At 33.9% G+C, this 16744-nt stretch overlaps 1 protein-coding gene across 1 annotated transcript in view; it reads left to right on the top strand.

Moving 5' to 3' along the window:
* The window catches only part of LOC128994241 (alpha-1,3-mannosyl-glycoprotein 4-beta-N-acetylglucosaminyltransferase B-like), a 109203-nt gene extending 94874 nt beyond the window's left edge, over positions 1-14329 (top strand). Inside the window, exons 5-14 of the mRNA XM_054418644.1 lie at positions 609-742; positions 2345-2391; positions 5934-6036; positions 7048-7255; positions 8406-8536; positions 8972-9079; positions 10504-10697; positions 11526-11659; positions 12660-12775; positions 13557-14329. Coding sequence (XP_054274619.1) covers positions 609-742; positions 2345-2391; positions 5934-6036; positions 7048-7255; positions 8406-8536; positions 8972-9079; positions 10504-10697; positions 11526-11659; positions 12660-12775; positions 13557-13586 — 1205 coding nt within the window. The 3' untranslated portion in view covers positions 13587-14329. The remainder of the gene's footprint in view (positions 1-608; positions 743-2344; positions 2392-5933; positions 6037-7047; positions 7256-8405; positions 8537-8971; positions 9080-10503; positions 10698-11525; positions 11660-12659; positions 12776-13556) is intronic.
* Positions 14330-16744: the final 2415 nt, after the last annotated feature.

The raw sequence follows: 16744 nt of genomic DNA on the forward strand, positions 1-16744 counted from the left end.
GTTAATCAAGCTGTTTACAATTACGCACGTCAGCTGTCTGCTACAATATTTTCGGAACTAAAATGAATAGCGCTTAGAGACAGACCTCCGGAGAAAGCTCTGAATCTGTCAAATAAAACGATACCTAACTCGATCCAGTTCAATCCGATTTTGTCAGTCATAGAGCCTTCGCCGTAAACAGTGTCTGTGAGTCGCTGCAGCGACACAAAACACTACACAAAGTGTGTTATGTGTCGCTGTATAAATAACACTCGGAGGGTTAATTAATTGGACATCGCTGACAAGTTTTGTGTATTTGGCGATACCAAGCCAATGCTATGAATAAATATGTTTTAATTTGAATTTTGGCCATATTTTATATTGTAAATAATTCTGTTTGCCCCAAAATGTTTCAAATCAGTGTTGTAATTACCACCAGCACCCAGTGTGAAATCACAAATAACCTATTGTCAAACACTTACATAAACATCCTTCTCAACTGACGGATGTTTTACACCATTCTGTCATGACAAGCCAATGACCATTTGACAGCTGATTTCTGTGATTTGCCACAGTGTCTGTCGTGCTGGGTAAGTGTTAAACAGCTGATTTACTTGTAATTGTCACAGTGTCTGTCGTGCTGGGGATCCCCACAGTCAAGAGAGAAGTCCAAAGCTACTTGTTGGCAACCTTGCAGAACATCCTGGACAGTATGACACAGGAAGAGGAAGAGGACGTCGTCATTGTGGTCTTCATAGCTGAGGTATGTCGACTGTAAACTAGATGTTCATAGAAGATATTATCATTGACTTTTATACAGTCCCTCTATAACTCAATAGACCACAATGGCTGTTGATAATTTTGAATTAATGAAGGACACAGTCGAATAAGACTTTTGCAGAGTGTGCTGCTGTTGAAAATTCAATTTTCTTCTTTAATTTTAGGTACTATATTTTATGTGGACACATTAAACATTCTTATTTTTGGAACATTCAGTTTAGTTTAGTTGAAAAGTTTATGTACACAACAGAAGAGAATGATATCAATTGACGTGTTCCGTTGTTCATTTGAATTCTAATACTGGTGACAGACTGACTTGGGAACAGGATATCTACTTGTATCTATCAAAGACATAATTTAGCTTGAAAATGTGACTTGATTTAACCTTCTCAAAGTGGGTTTTTAAAGTTTATTTTGCCTATTTGAAGAACTGACAATTTTTTCAAATTCATCAGCCTGTAGTATGAAATGAAATGTAAATAGAATTTTTTTACTCATTGAGTAGTGACACTTTAAAAACGGCTGGGTAATAAAGTGGCCATCGCTAAAAGTCACAGTAAATTAAGTACAGGTTTTGATTTTTTTAAATACCTTTTCCTTACAAACACAATAATTTAAAACAACTTTTGTTGTAAAGTTGTTAGAAACAGGTTTTGTGAAAGTTTGTGAATTAATTGCACCACTTTAAAGCAACATTTATCCCAATGTACCTCTGACATAATTAGTTTTTTCTTAATAACACTCCCAACAAGAAACAAAAAGAAGAAGAACAAAAATTTACACGTCAACTAAATTACAACTACTGTAATTGAAACTAAACATTGTAAGAATTAATTTCCTGCTTCTACATCACATATGCAAAGTGTAGTTCACCTCTTGTGTCTGTTGCTGTTAGAATACAAAAACAAATTTCAAAGCATCAGTTGAAACATAAATACAGTATTTTATTTTAATGAGTACTCTTGAATGCTGCTGCTGAAAGCTGGGAGGGCTATTCATGTGAAATCCAACGTGTAAATGAGTCCAGCTTGCATTCCCTCGGTTATTGTTTCAGGCTACAAATCGTATGAGAATGTGTAATACTCTAATGACACCTGCAAAGCTATGGGGCATTTTGCTGTCTTGGATCTTAATTGTTTCAGTTGTATGGATTTATATCTGAAGTATTTTATCTTGTAATATTTTGGTTTTGAATTGATTTTGTCTTATCTTACAAATTTTGTAAGAAATCTATTATGTATACTATTTAAATTTTGATAAAACTGCTCTTTGGTTGAATTAAAACTGCCAATAGTAATTTTTACTAACAAAAAAGAAATGAAGTTAATTAATTTCAATTAAATATATATGTAAATTATTGCCGTTTTAGACGAGATAAATTGTTTTTTTGATGTAATCAGAAAAAATGTATGAAAAAAGTTTTAAAATATGTTATATAAATTTTAAATTTAGAGATGGAATAAATGTTTCTATATCAACAAACCACCAAAATTAACCATCTAAGTTACTAAACAATTATTTGACTTGGAGGATGCAATAAATCAAAGTTTGAAATAATAACCATGTTTGCTTCCTTTTGTTCCAGACTGATGAAGAATATGTAAATCAAGTTGCAAATGAAGTTAGAGACCAGTAAGTATAATTTACATTGGTTGAATAGCATTGTTTGGTGGAAATAATTCACCATGCGATTTTGTATTCAATGATGAGTATTGTATCTCAAATACATTAGGTTTTATGTTAAAATTAGCTGATGGTATTCGTAAGTCTGTAAAAAAAGAAAAGAATATTTGAATCTATATATAAAGCCAAAAGTACCCATGAACTTTTGAGAAAACTACAAGTCACACCCCCATAAACCATATACTTAAAATGTTCGTCATGACGAGAAACCTTGCGCAAAATTATCCATTATTTCATAAATTGCCCTATAAGGTCGTAATTACTTTCCAAAGGGAACTTTCCATTTACCTAATAATAAAAACGAGAGGTCGTCCAGTGGTCGAAACTCGACCAAAAATATGTAATGTACTCACTTATCTATTTTCACCCCACACTGTAAATAAAACATGTGATTGGAGTTTCCTCCATTTGTTTTGATTTTCTGTTTATATTTCGTTGTTATTTCGTAACCAGCATAGCAACGCATAAGATCCATGTTAATTTTTTCAAATTTTTAAACTCATTTGTTGTGCTTATCTTTGAGCCTATTTAAATTTATAAAGGGATTCTGCACACCTACAGGAAAATAGCTTTCCAACGGTATGCGTAGATTTTCCCTACGATGCACACGAGCTGAGAAAAAAGGTTTTAAAGAAACATGCTCGCCTATTAATATATAGATAGATACCTCAGCTGTTATTATTTGTTTGTATTACCATTACTGTATTCTGCTTTGTTTATTTCAGCTTAACTTAACCAATCAATAGTTTTATTAATACTTATGTAGTAAACAGGGTGGAGCCCGTGGGTAACAGCTAGTTTTTTTAAAGATCAGATTATTTCATGGGAATATGATATAAAATACACTTTATCACTAATAAGTCCAGATTAAGAGGTAATCAAAGAGGCTGGGCTGTTGCCAGTAAAATGTTCTTCTAGTACATACTTTAGTAATACAGGGTGACAAAAAAAATTTACGCATCTAAACTGCTGCTTTTACTTAACTTCTGTTTTAATGGAAATCACTCCACAATAATGTTCAGGAATGGTACATGCAAAGACAAATGAATATGTAATAAACAATGGTGGAAACATGTAGAATACTTAGTTTTAAGATAGAGTAGGTTTGTATAGCTAATAAATAATCTATATATTGATTACTAAAGGCGATTCTTTGCGTCAGAATTGTGGGTGACCGAGAAGACGTAGAACGGTGGGGGAGGGCTCAAATTAAGGGTCTCTATCTCGTGATGACGTGAAAATGAAATTGCCAAAATGTTAACAACACGAAGTAAGATATAACGTAAAATGTCTTCCGTAAGAATAGCATTGGAAGCCATACACAGCTGTTTTTGTTTACTTTAATATAAGTGATCGTGCTATATCGCCAAGCAAGGCAGCACTTACAAGCCAGTTCAATAAACACTTCAGTTGGTTTACTTCTTATTCTTAGCCAGTCAATGTACAGTATATTATATTAAAACCAGGTATAGAGTTATCTATAATTGAGACTTTTTGAAAATCAAAAACAAAACCAAAAATATTCGTGTCAGCTGTCCATTTTGATGGAAAGGAATTTTGTGATTTGCTTCGACAACTGGGAAATGGAACCCTAAAAACCATAAAATATTACTCAATGTGGCTTATGAGGCTGTTAATTTTGTACACTACTTATTTACTTCCCTTAAGTTTCATCACGATCGGATGGCCGTTTAGTAATGCATAAAGAACAATCATACGACAGCCAAACATTGGATTTCTATGTATATAGATACAGTAGAACCTCTTTAATCCGAACCCCTGTAATCCGAACGTCCACTAATCCAAACGCCTCATTACTGTACTCTATACACAGTACAGTAGTTCTTTATTGTACACTGTATTTATTTATGTACGCACCGTAATTATTTTGATTGTAATGTACAGTAGGTACTGATAATTCCCTACGTTTACTACTGTATCAAATAAACACTGTATTTTACTTTATAAAGCATTTTTCACTTTTCCCTACCTATTGTTATGTAAAAACAACAATATGTTCTGTAATCCAAACTATTCAATAGTCCGAACTACCCCCGGTCCCAATTAGTTCGGATTAAAGAGGTTCTACTGTAATAACAACCAAAGCAAACTGAGATTCTTTTTCACACAAAGAAGGGTGTACAGGCATATCCATCTTATTTATTTATTTATTTTTGAACATAACAACAAACAACATTGTTCAAAGGTTTATTGCGGACATTTTCCATCACGAAAGTAAAAAACAATACACAACGTTTCGGGATCTGGAATCTGATCCCGTCTTCAGGTGAAAAAACTTAACTAACACATTACAACTAACAATACACAAACGCCCAACCTAAGTTGGAATACACTACCGAGGGTAGTAGTCAAAAAATATGCACTGTATAGCAGTCAAGTCATGATACAACATGCAATTAATAACAAATCACAAAACACTATAATCTATAAAAGGTTTACGTACAAAAAACTCACACAATGGAACACTAACAACACCGTACGTTATGACTCCACCTGGTGGAGTCATAACGTACGGTGTTGTTAGTGTTCCATTGTGTGAGTTTTTTGTACGTAAACCTTTTATAGATTATAGTGTTTTGTGATTTGTTATTAATTGCATGTTGTATCATGACTTGACTGCTATACAGTGCATATTTTTTTACTACTACCCTCGGTAGTGTATTCCAACTTAGGTTGGGCGTTTGTGTATTGTTAGTTGTAATGTGTTAGTTAAGTTTTTTCACCTGAAGACGGGATCAGATTCCAGATCCCGAAACGTTGTGTATTGTTTTTTACTTTCGTGATGGAAAATGTCCGCAATAAACCTTTGAACAATATTAACTCACCATCACCAACAATGAACTTCAAACAAAGAACAAACAACATCTTGACAAATAAATAATTTGATTCTTAGTTTGATTAAATATTAGAATAAGTTGTTTCACATTTTGAGCTTTTTAGGGACTTACGTCCCTACATGCCACTAGTAATAATTAATTGCCGTGAAATGATGAGTACCTTGTTTTTGGACCACCCTGTATAACAATCAGTTCTCCTCAGTTGCCAGGAACTAAGTTCCTCAGTGTGTCAGAAACTAATTTACTTCATGTTTATCATAATGAAAGCCTCCTTAAAAATTGGTATGGCTCTAAGTTATATGCTGCCTTTATTATAATCTAAAGAAATAGTATTTTTGATAGAATTTTATTAAGAGCTGAAAAGCAAGTGCATGGATACTAATGAAAGTGGGAACATGTATTTGCAATTAATAGGCCAATGTATTGAAAAATAACTGTTTAATCCACCATTCTGAAGTTAAAAGAAACAGCAATAGCTAACTGGGATTAGACGATTGATAACTCTCATGAGTTGACAGAATCAGCACAAAAAAAGCATTCACACGAAACAAACTATTCCTTTAAAAGATGGTCCTGAAGTGTGATTGATTTATGGACACGTTTTTCAAAATACTAATACAAAATGTTGATCAGCTTTGTAGAGGAGGTGGAGACTGGGCTGATAGAGATCATCGCTCCTACAGCATCTTATTACCCTGACTGGAACAGCCTGAGGGTTACTCTTGGGGACTCCAAGGTAAGAAGCCTCTACTAGAAATGCTCACTAAAACTGTTAAAATTTTTTCAACAACTAAGTCAAGTTGAATTCTTTATCACCTCAAAATATCGTGAGGTTATTTTCTTCATCTATAAAACAGCTGATACTTTGTTGTACATACTAGTGATGTTGATACCAAAACTGATCGATTCTTGATACCTGACAAATCTGTTTTAGATACCGATACCATTTTTTTTTATTTGACGTAATCCACTTTATATATTCTTGTAAGTGGTTATACTACACCAACCTCTGTCTTTCTTTCCTTCCATAAGTTTTGGGGTAATTGGGTTTTTCCCAGGTAAAGACATAATGCAGGAATGAAAAGTTCAAGGTAGTCAATTAAAGTCCAACCCCTTTTTTAACACATTAAATAAATACCCTATCAAAGGTAAAAATAATGTTAAATCCGAGACTTCATTATCGTATCTCGCAGCACTGCTATCACTGCAAAATTCTGATCACCTCCCACGGTCGTGTATACATCATTATCATCTTCCGAGGTCGTCTAGACATCATCATCGTCTCCTGCAATTTGGAAAAATTCTGTTCTTTTCCTGTGGTTGTGTAGATGAGTTTCATTTTTTCTTTTTTAGTCGGAATATTGTGATCATCTTCTGCAGCCGTTTAGACATCATCACTGTACCGATCACGGTAACGTCTAAGTTGTTATGCGCAATCGCAGAAAAAGCAGAATCTCGTGATCTTTGCAGACTAGTCGGGTATGGACTTTATATGATCGATTCTCCACACCAATACCTATGTCCAAATATTGGTGGTATCGAGAATTGGTATAAAGAATCAACACATCCCTACCCATACTGATACTAATGTCTAAGTATCGGTAGTATCAAGAATAGACACACCTTATAAACAAACCAATTTGTAAACAATATTTCCTGATGGATTAGTTGATGAATTTGTTTCTATACACTATCACTGAATACTATTTAAGCGCACCAAAGTTTATGACTCTGATGATCATTACAGGAGAGGGTGAAGTGGAGATCCAAGCAGAACCTTGACTTTGCCTTCCTGATGATGTATGCCCAGCCCAAGGGTATGTTCTACATACAACTGGAGGATGATATTTTGGTCAAGCCACAGTTTGTTACTACAATGAAGACTATTGCTCTGGAGCGAATAGCCAACAAGCAACATTGGTTCGTCTTAGACTTCTGCCAGCTGGGTTTCATAGGTAACATGTTTTAAAACTACCTAATGGAGGCAACTTTTAATATGACCGTCCCAAAAGTGCGCCGCTCAGGCCATTCCAATAGACCGACGTCCCACATGTGTACCAGTGTCCCCTCATTTAAATACATTTCAGATCCTATCGGTCAATTTTTAAGCCATGATATTTTATATCGGTCTTTGGGGATATATGACTTATATATGGGACACTTGGTCTCTGGATTTGACAGTTGGTATATTCAGTACAACACCATATAGTTAGTACACCTGTTTTCATTTTATTGTATCTGCTCCCACGTGCTTATTCGAATCATAGCTGTACCATGTGTTTCTCAGTGCAGTTGATGTTATACTGTGTCTATGTTTGTTCTCAGCAGTTGTGTTTTAGTTGGTTTTTGCAACATTGGGTTTAATATAGGCAGCGCAAATAAGGGACAATCGGTCCATAGTAAAATTGTATTATACATTTTTGCTATAAATCGACGTCACACATATGCGCCGTTTAAAAAATTTGTCAAACTATTGGAAACAAAAGCAACAAGCAAGTAGAAGTAACAGTGTTACTGAATATAGAAACAGTGGAAGCTAGAATAATGCATATCACTTGGTTATAACAGGTTTCTATTTCTGGTCTGAGCTACTGAGCAATTTACTACCTCCAGTCTATCAATGAAGTTCAATATTAGGGTCGGTCTATTTTGATCACCCTACCAGCGCATGGTAGCGAACGTGCTAAGTAATACACTTCAACATGGCAATAAAGGATTCAAAATTATTCTGTTAATTGTTATACATAAACATTTTTACCTAGTACATTTTGAAATTAACGCTCAAACTTAATTTTTAGTTTAAATATTGTAAGGAGTCTTGTTATCACCTTCTTATGAAAAAACTTATCTCTCTGCCACCATAGACCTTAAATCCCATGAGATGATCCAAATATAATGAGGTATTGGTTTGTTATTTGTTTAATGGACCAGCTCATAGCTAGTCTTGACTACTGTAAAAATAAAAAGATAAGCCTCCGGTCTATCAATTATAAAGGTATGGAATTTTTACTCAAGACAACCTTAATCCTTAATTTGTTAAACTAGATGATGGGTTGGGCGATCGATTGTTTTTATGAATTTATTCAACTTCTAATAATCTTTCAGGTAAAATGTTTCGCTGTGTTGAACTGCCTTGGCTAATCCAGTTCTTCTTCATGTTCTACAATGACAAACCAGTGGATTGGCTGCTAGACCATGTCATCCACACAAAGGCTTGCAACTTAGAAAAAGACAATGTGAGGATTGATTTTATGTGATTGTGGGGTTTATCTTAGAATGTTAAAACAAATTGTCCATTCTAGCTAAGCTTAAGATGCTATCCCTAGTTGTTCTTAGAACATAAGTCGATGAACGAGAACATTGTTTTAGGTAAAAAAAAATAATTACTTTTTACAAGTCTGTGATTGCTAGCAACCATAACCTAAAAATGTTTTATAAAATTGTCAACATTTTGTTTACTGGTTTAATGGTTTTTAGCTGGCCAACAGTTTTTGTTAACGAAACAAAAATATTGTTAAAAGTTGCAGCCCAATAAGAGTATGAATTTTGGACAGTTACTCTACCATATCTTACATAGTTTAAAAGATATTCAAACACCCTAATTTAAATTTAACATTATATATCTTCAAACTTACTAATAACAAATCTGTTTGGTTGTTTTTTGTTTGTAGAAACAATGCAAGAAAGACAAAGAAGAACTTTGGATTCACTATAAACCCTCGTTGTTTCAACATATTGGTACTTACTCCTCTCTGAAGGGGAAGGTACAAAAGCTCAAGGTAAGATATCACTATTTTGTTTGTTTATGATTTACAGTGACAGTAGTATATTTGACTACTCTGATACTTTACCTGAGTTGACATTCCATTCTAAATATTAAAATCTGAAATTTTCCATTTGTAATGGTGTTGCTTGAAGAAAATGTAACTTAAATGCTACAAATACCCACAATATTTTTCTATCAACACCATTTGGAACTGTGTTATTATTACAACTAACCTGTTTTTTAATTAATATTTACAATATGTTTTGCAAGGTTACTTACGGTTACATGCTTCGATGAGCCTCCAGATATTGAAAAAGTTAGCTTGGTTATTGATCAAACTTATGTATCTGACTATTTTTGCAGCATTCAACATATGTAATAAAGGTAGTCCTGAATGAATTTACAATAGAATAGAGGTTAAAACAATGGCCTTTGAACCTTCATATAGTCATAAATTTCTACCTTTGTTTTGTTACTTAGATTATGTTACATAAGTAGTTAATGTTACATAAAAGATCCTACCTATAGCTTCCAACAAGTCAGCCTATCTGCTTGATTTGGCAAACAAGTTTGTATATTCATCAGAAATCAGTAATTTACATCATATTCTTCTGCCGGTAGCTTAATTCAACTTTCTCCATTTTGATTTTAAAACAGGTAACAGCGTAACAGGTAACACGTTCGCTGCGGTCGTGCGATGGCCAGACGCTGCCGTTGGCGGGAGCAGCCAATGCGCTGTGTAAATGAGTGTGCGAAAATGTTTAAATTTAGTTTCACCCAATAGGAAAAGCAATTGTAACATGTACTGCGTTGTAGTCGTTGTGGACGTAGTTACAATACAGATAGCAGCCCTAAGCAGCAGACTCTCAGTATTGCCAAATGGAGGGAAAAATCAGGGACAAAAAATCCGAATACACCTAAAAATTATTGCAAAACGGGGTCAAGAACAATTTTGTGGTTAGGTTCCTTTTACAATTCTTCACTGCAGTATTTATCATCATTTTTCCATTCCATTTCACTAAATCCAACCCAAAACCCCTGAACTGAATTTAGAACAATCCCTTCCACCGATAAGATAGTCGAATCTGAAAACAAATTATACTGGATTGAAGTATAAAACTGGTACAACAAGAGGCAATCAGAAACAGCTTGTGCGAGGCTGAGCTCACACTGAAGCAAGATTGTTGTTATGCAAGGAGGACAACATTTCCCGCCCCGCACCTGCAGTGCCGGTACAGCGGGACAAAAGTTCCCGCCCCTAGCACTGAATGTGTTTATGAGCATGGAATTTCTAGTTATATCAATAGTATAAGGTCAGAATAAGTTTGGTATTATTATAGTCTTTATAATTCTGGTAATCCGACACCCTCTTTTCAGAAGTATTTTAAGTAACGAAGGTGCCAGCAGTTGGTTGCATTGAGTTTTTGTTGTTGACAGGATAAGCAGTTTGGTAAGGTGAATCTGTTCACTCCACACAGCAACCCCGATGCGGAGGTGGCTACAGAGATCAAGGCATACAAGCAGTACACTCTCAAGCGAGCGTATGAGGGTGAGACGTTCTTCTGGGGCCTTCTACCACAGCCGGGCGACCACCTGGTCTTCTCTTTTAAGGCGCCGCTTTATATTAAAAAGTAAGTGGATTTGTCATAAACAAAGTCATGTTTGCCATAACAACAAAAATGTTTCAGATGATTTCAATAGTTACATGTTGATTGATAGCCCTTGTTGTGTTGTATATATGTTAGAATGGCCATGACAAGTCTACGAAGAAAGGATTTCCTAATATTTTTGACATCAGGGCTTGCTCTGGCTGAAATTCAACCCTGCAATGTGACTATTTTCCTCATGTGGGGAGAGAACTATGCAAGAATATCTATGCTAAAAAAAATAACATAATTATTTGGGGGTTTTTTATCATCAAACAAAATACTATGTGTTTAAATGTCTGCTGATGATGATTGTTCTGTGATGCTTTGAAAGGAATTGATTCATGGCGGTCTTATAGATTTATTTACATTCTCCAACCTATAGCCTACATAGGACATAGAGAATGTATTTTTTTGTCAACATTTCCAAGTTAGACTATTGGTAAAAAAATCCATTTTGGCCTTCAAAAAAGGACAATCACAAAAATGGCTCAATCAGTTTTAATCAAAGTTTTAAATGTTAGGGTCCAGTCAACAGTAAACAAAATGGTGCAAACCCCAATGCTGTAAAACAACAAAATAACAGGTTATTGTAGTTTTTGTGATTTTATCCATAACAACATATCATAGGTACTACCATAAATTACCTAAATTGTTCTTGACAAGCTAATAGGGGAAAGTATCTATCTGTATTGTTTATTTATCTTTCTCTTTACAATATAGTGTATATCACTAATCAACTTCTTTACGGTTGTACTGCACTTAACGAGTTAGAATGTCAAACACATGTTTTGTGACAAACTGTGTTTGCAGATATGTGTTCCGCAGCGGAAACGCTGAACATCCGTCTGACAAACTTTACAACACCACAGTAGAAGTGTCCCCGGTGAGGATGCCGGCAAACTACGACACTTACAACACTACTTCGGATGGTTACGTCATCATAGGTGAGCTAGGTTTATACATTTCTTACAGTTGAATACCTAATATCATCTGGAGAATCAGATGCTAAAAGAGACTACCAGCTTTGACTATTAATACAACTTCTGTATCCAATAGTCAATGCTACCAGTATAACCTTTATGAATAAACTTTCCTGTTCTTTATATACCATAATTCAATGTGAGGATTATCAGATAGCTGTAAAAAGACCACAGAATAAAGAGCTAACCAAGAAGTCTCACTGAGCCAGTAAACGTTGTGTTCAAATCAAATCTGCTAGTGTCTACACCAGAATCCAAGAGTGCCACTCTCGGTGTGATTTTTTTTTAGAGTACAAATCTCACCTGTATTTATCAGCTGATGGCAACAGTTTAATGACGTTAGTTCTCACTTCCCCACATTTACCATAGTCCACTAGCCATATCCAGCAAAACCAGCGCTCCTAGATTCTGGTGTAGCAGATATACAATTTTTGTCTCCTGCGATCACAGTGAAATGATGAACGTTTGTTGCAGTCGTGACGATATTGTGAACATCTCCCTTGATCGCAGAGGAATCGTGAACGGCTCTTATGGTTATGGATCAATAGTGGTTTTCGATTGCGTGATTTTTGGATACGCTTTTGTCAATTCCGAGAACAGAAGCTGAACTTGAAAATTAAACTCAAAACAGATTTTCTCTGTGAAATTGCTTCTTTTTTTTCTTTGAGGCCCCAAGCTTGGATGTTAAATAAATACAACCTTGCACAGTTTATGTTTTTAACATTGTATATTTGATTATCATTAAAATACTTTAGTGGTTCTTTTAAACAACAATATGTTTTATCTATTAATTAACAAGCTTGAATTTTAGGTATTGGTCGATCTAAATGCCATGGGACTGTTGTGAATATACTTGAAAGATGGAATATAATGTGTTTCAAAATTTATTAAAATACTTCCTAGCTAGATATAAATACAATCAACTAAATATTAAGTCATGTAATGTGATGTAAATTTTCAACAGGCAAGTTTGACAATTTGGGGGTTGCAGAGGGTATAGTTCCTAGGATTCTTGGGCCCATCAAACACCTGAGATTAACTGTTCATAGCGAAACAGAAAACTGGGCCATTCTCAGTGAGGTAAGTGTAATTAAAATTAGTGTTAAAAAACTGTTAAAAAACACCTTTTCGAAAAAGCACAAGTTGAAATGTCCTTTAAAAGCCTGAATTTTTGTGTCCCGGACATTCCAAACACATTAAAACCTAAGCCCAAGTATAGCTCAGGGTATTAGTTCCGCTGAATCTTACTTGCGAGCGCTAGTGTGCTTAAAGCCTTACTTGTCGTGTTCAGCCAACGGTGGCATGGTCACTCAGTTGCCTAATGCGTTGCACTGAAGATTGCAACATTGAGGTCTTTGTACATGCACGGGTTCGAATACTGTACATGTGCAATCCAAAGCTTAGTAATTTGTGACTTGGCTGGAGTGGAGGGCTCACCTTATATACACAGTGTCCATCTTGGGTGGAAGTGGACAGCATTATTGAGTCAGAGCCCAATGATGATATGAAGATAAAAATAAGGCAGATGCTGGATTTTTCTATGCTGTTAGACCATGTTGAGATGTGTATTTCCCAAAAGTCCCCACTTTTCCCCCTTGTGCTTTCATCACACCCCCCCTTTTTAGATAAATATACAGTCTCTTAGAAAATTAGCTGCAACTTAAAAACAGGTAAGAATAACACTACAATCTTTTGTTAATCAATCTCGCAATTAGATTTTCTACAAACAATGTCCTTACCATGTCAGATTGTGTAGCACTAAGACAGATTGTGGTGAGTGTGATAAAGTTTCAAAACTCTTTTGGTAGACGTTTCTACTGTATTTGATGGACGTTTTACAACTTATCGCTGTTGTTTGTAGATATCCATCACCCCAGATCTTGGCAGATGACACCACATGACTGGCTACAGACGCCCTCACTCCTGATGTGCCATCTTGACAACAACCATCTCAACGGCTTTTCAACTTAATAACTAAGGGTCTGCGGGTCCCTGATATTTTTGGGTAGGGCCAAAAGTTAGCCCAAGAAGTTGGTTGGGGCGGGTCAAGCTTTGGTCGAGTTAAGCACTTCTTTTTGTGAAAGCATCTTCGAAGATGCGCGATAGAAAATTTACAATTTCTCTGTGATTTTGGAAGATGTTCACAATTTCTCATTGATTGTAGAAGATGATGTTCATGATGTGGTTTGACCCCATAAGATTGTCACAACTTTGTCAGGTACAGAGAAAATATTGACGATTGATGATATAGGGAATAACAAGTTCAATATTTTATAAGCCAAATGAAGCACTACAAATAATTAACTAATGTTTAAAAAAAATTAAAAAAGAGCTATACTAAAACCAAAGTTTTTCTTTGGCTAAAAATGAAAGCTAGTAAAATAGTTAAATTCAACTCACTCTCATTATTTTTTTTTATATTTTATTGTGAATTTTCTATACTGGGAATAAGCTATTTGTTCTTCACAATTGATCCCCTTAACCCGAGAGCCAAAATTGTCAAACCGACCCGACCCAAAGTAAAAAGTCCTGGCCCGCAGACCCCTATTGAAAATGTGATTAATATAATAATTTAAGAATCGTAACTGAAATTTTATATTTTTACTACGCTGCTAAGCAGCAATGTCAGACGGAGCCGAACGTGCCACGCTTCTTGTATAAAATGTCGTTATAAGCTGCTAGTCTGATATAGCCATAGTTTAGTGTTGAACTCCGGTAGTATTTTAGTTTGTGCACATGAAAAAAAGGCTGTGATGTACATATATTATTTAATTATGTTAAGCATTTAGGTTAGGTTTTATTTTATTGATTAAGCCTTTTAATGATATTAATATTAATATATTTCAAACGTTTTATGTATTGTGATATAATTTTTCAGAATGTTTAGCCTAAGTTTACTTTGAGTTCTGTGAGATATTTGGTTACCATTTGAAACATCACTTGTTATTTAATAACGGTGTATCATAGATACTTAGTCTAATATTTTACAATAATAATATTTATATACACTAATTCAATATAGTCTCTATTCAAGGTTTATTATTTAAATTAATGTCATTTATCTATTAATTTAACAAAAAAAAATTATAATTCTGCAAAAAATATATTTTTGAAATATCTTAAAGTAGTGCAGAACTTAGGAATTTCCTTTGAGTTCAAAATAAACTTTTATATACTAAAAGTAGATCATCATGTTGACCATTATGACTATTCTATAAGATAATAAGATTTACAAAAAGCGTATGTATAAAAAACTGATGTCCACAATAATTGAAGTGGACTTATCAGTCTAAATTTTATAATATTATATCTTACAATCAGTCCCTTTGTTGTACATCTTTGGCTATTATCAATATAACAGCACCTAAATATTTTATATTTTGATTCCTATACAAAAAATCATTATTGTTGAATCTTTTAAGTTTTATCATAAATCTTAAAAAAGGGACTTTTTGTGAACGCCATGTTATATAATTATAAGCATATTTATACATAATCAGTATTCATCGATCAAGTATTATTTTATAGCTACATAGTAATAAGAGCCTCAATTTTACATCATGATTAGCTTAGCATTGCATATTGTTGTTTTTTTTTTAACAAATATTAAAGAACTAATTAATTCTTCTTATTTAATTGTTATGTTATTAGTATGAAAACAGCTATCAATAGTTTGTGAATATAGAATAAAGAAATAAATACACGCCTCTCATAAGATATAGATTCATTGTATGACAATGCAAAATAGGGATATTCCAACTTACTCATTATTATATGGTCAGATTTCTAATAATATGATAACAAAAATAGCAAATTAAGTTAAACGAACAAAACATGTAATGGATAGGCTTAATAACGCTTGTTTTATGTTTTGTTTTAACTCTCAAAATATATTTAAACGGTTAGTAATCTATTTGTTCCTCACAATGTATCGTTTATTGTTTTTAATATATTTTAACTCATGTCCTTAATTATGTACTTATCTATACCTAAACAACTAGTATTGTACTTAAAAATTAAGAGCTTTCAGATAGTTTATACTAAGTTTTAAGATGTATCTGCAACCTTTAATATTTTTTTTCTCTAACTATTTACCTTTTAAATTTGATTCTATACCACTACCACAAAAATTCTACCTGTATGTTTTGATATTAATCGTTATAGATAACTATGGCTAAACCTATATTAGTGCTTTGATTCATGTAAATGTTGAATAACCCAAAATAGTTTAAAATGTAATTTTATAGAAATAATTACAATGTCTAAGGTTGGTTTTATGCATAACATTCTGAGATAAACGCCATCCACTCTTCGTTCTATTCAGTTAAAAATGAGCTTTCATGCACCTTTGTGACAATTCCTTACTTAATATGTAAAAACATAAATTTTATTCAATTTTACATGACAAGTTTTAATTGTGATTGTGACAGTTTTTTAAAGAATCAATTGACACCCACAATGTATTAATACATTGATGATGTGGTTGCATAAAAATGACCTGATGTAGTTCTAAGGAATGGAACTAGTTGTCATACCAAGAACTGTGGTCATAATGAATAATATAAAACATTTAATTGAAAAGCAGCCTCCAAGTCTGTAACTTGTTCCCTAAAATAGAGTTAAATTTTCGTGTTTATCTTTTATGTCTAACCTCCCATGTTCGAGCACAACCATAACATTTGTACTTAAAAAAAAATAGTATCTATTTTCCAAACCCTGGTCTTGTTACAACTCTCACTCACCACCAAATAAAAAAGTGGTTGCAAAAGACATTTTACAATTTTACATGTGCAAATTCCTTCTAGTTTTGCTCCTCAGGACCTGCTACGTGGGACGCCTTTCATAAAACCAGTGTATCAATGTTCTGAAGTATACATCTTACTAAAATAAATAGAAGCTTTTCAAAGTAGTATGTTTTAGAGGGCGAGTCCTGCATAGACAAACGAGACTATAGCTCCAAACTTAAAGGTACAAATCCCACCAAAAGTAAATATTTCTACAACTTGCTGATTCAAAACCTATATTGGGTTCCACCTTCGTAAAGAAAAA

The sequence above is a fragment of the Macrosteles quadrilineatus genome, unplaced genomic scaffold, assembly GCF_028750875.1.
Source record: "Macrosteles quadrilineatus isolate MER2022 unplaced genomic scaffold, UCM_ALF_1.0 Scaffold_5__1_contigs__length_97177068, whole genome shotgun sequence".
NCBI classification, from domain to species: Eukaryota; Metazoa; Arthropoda; class Insecta; order Hemiptera; family Cicadellidae; genus Macrosteles; species Macrosteles quadrilineatus.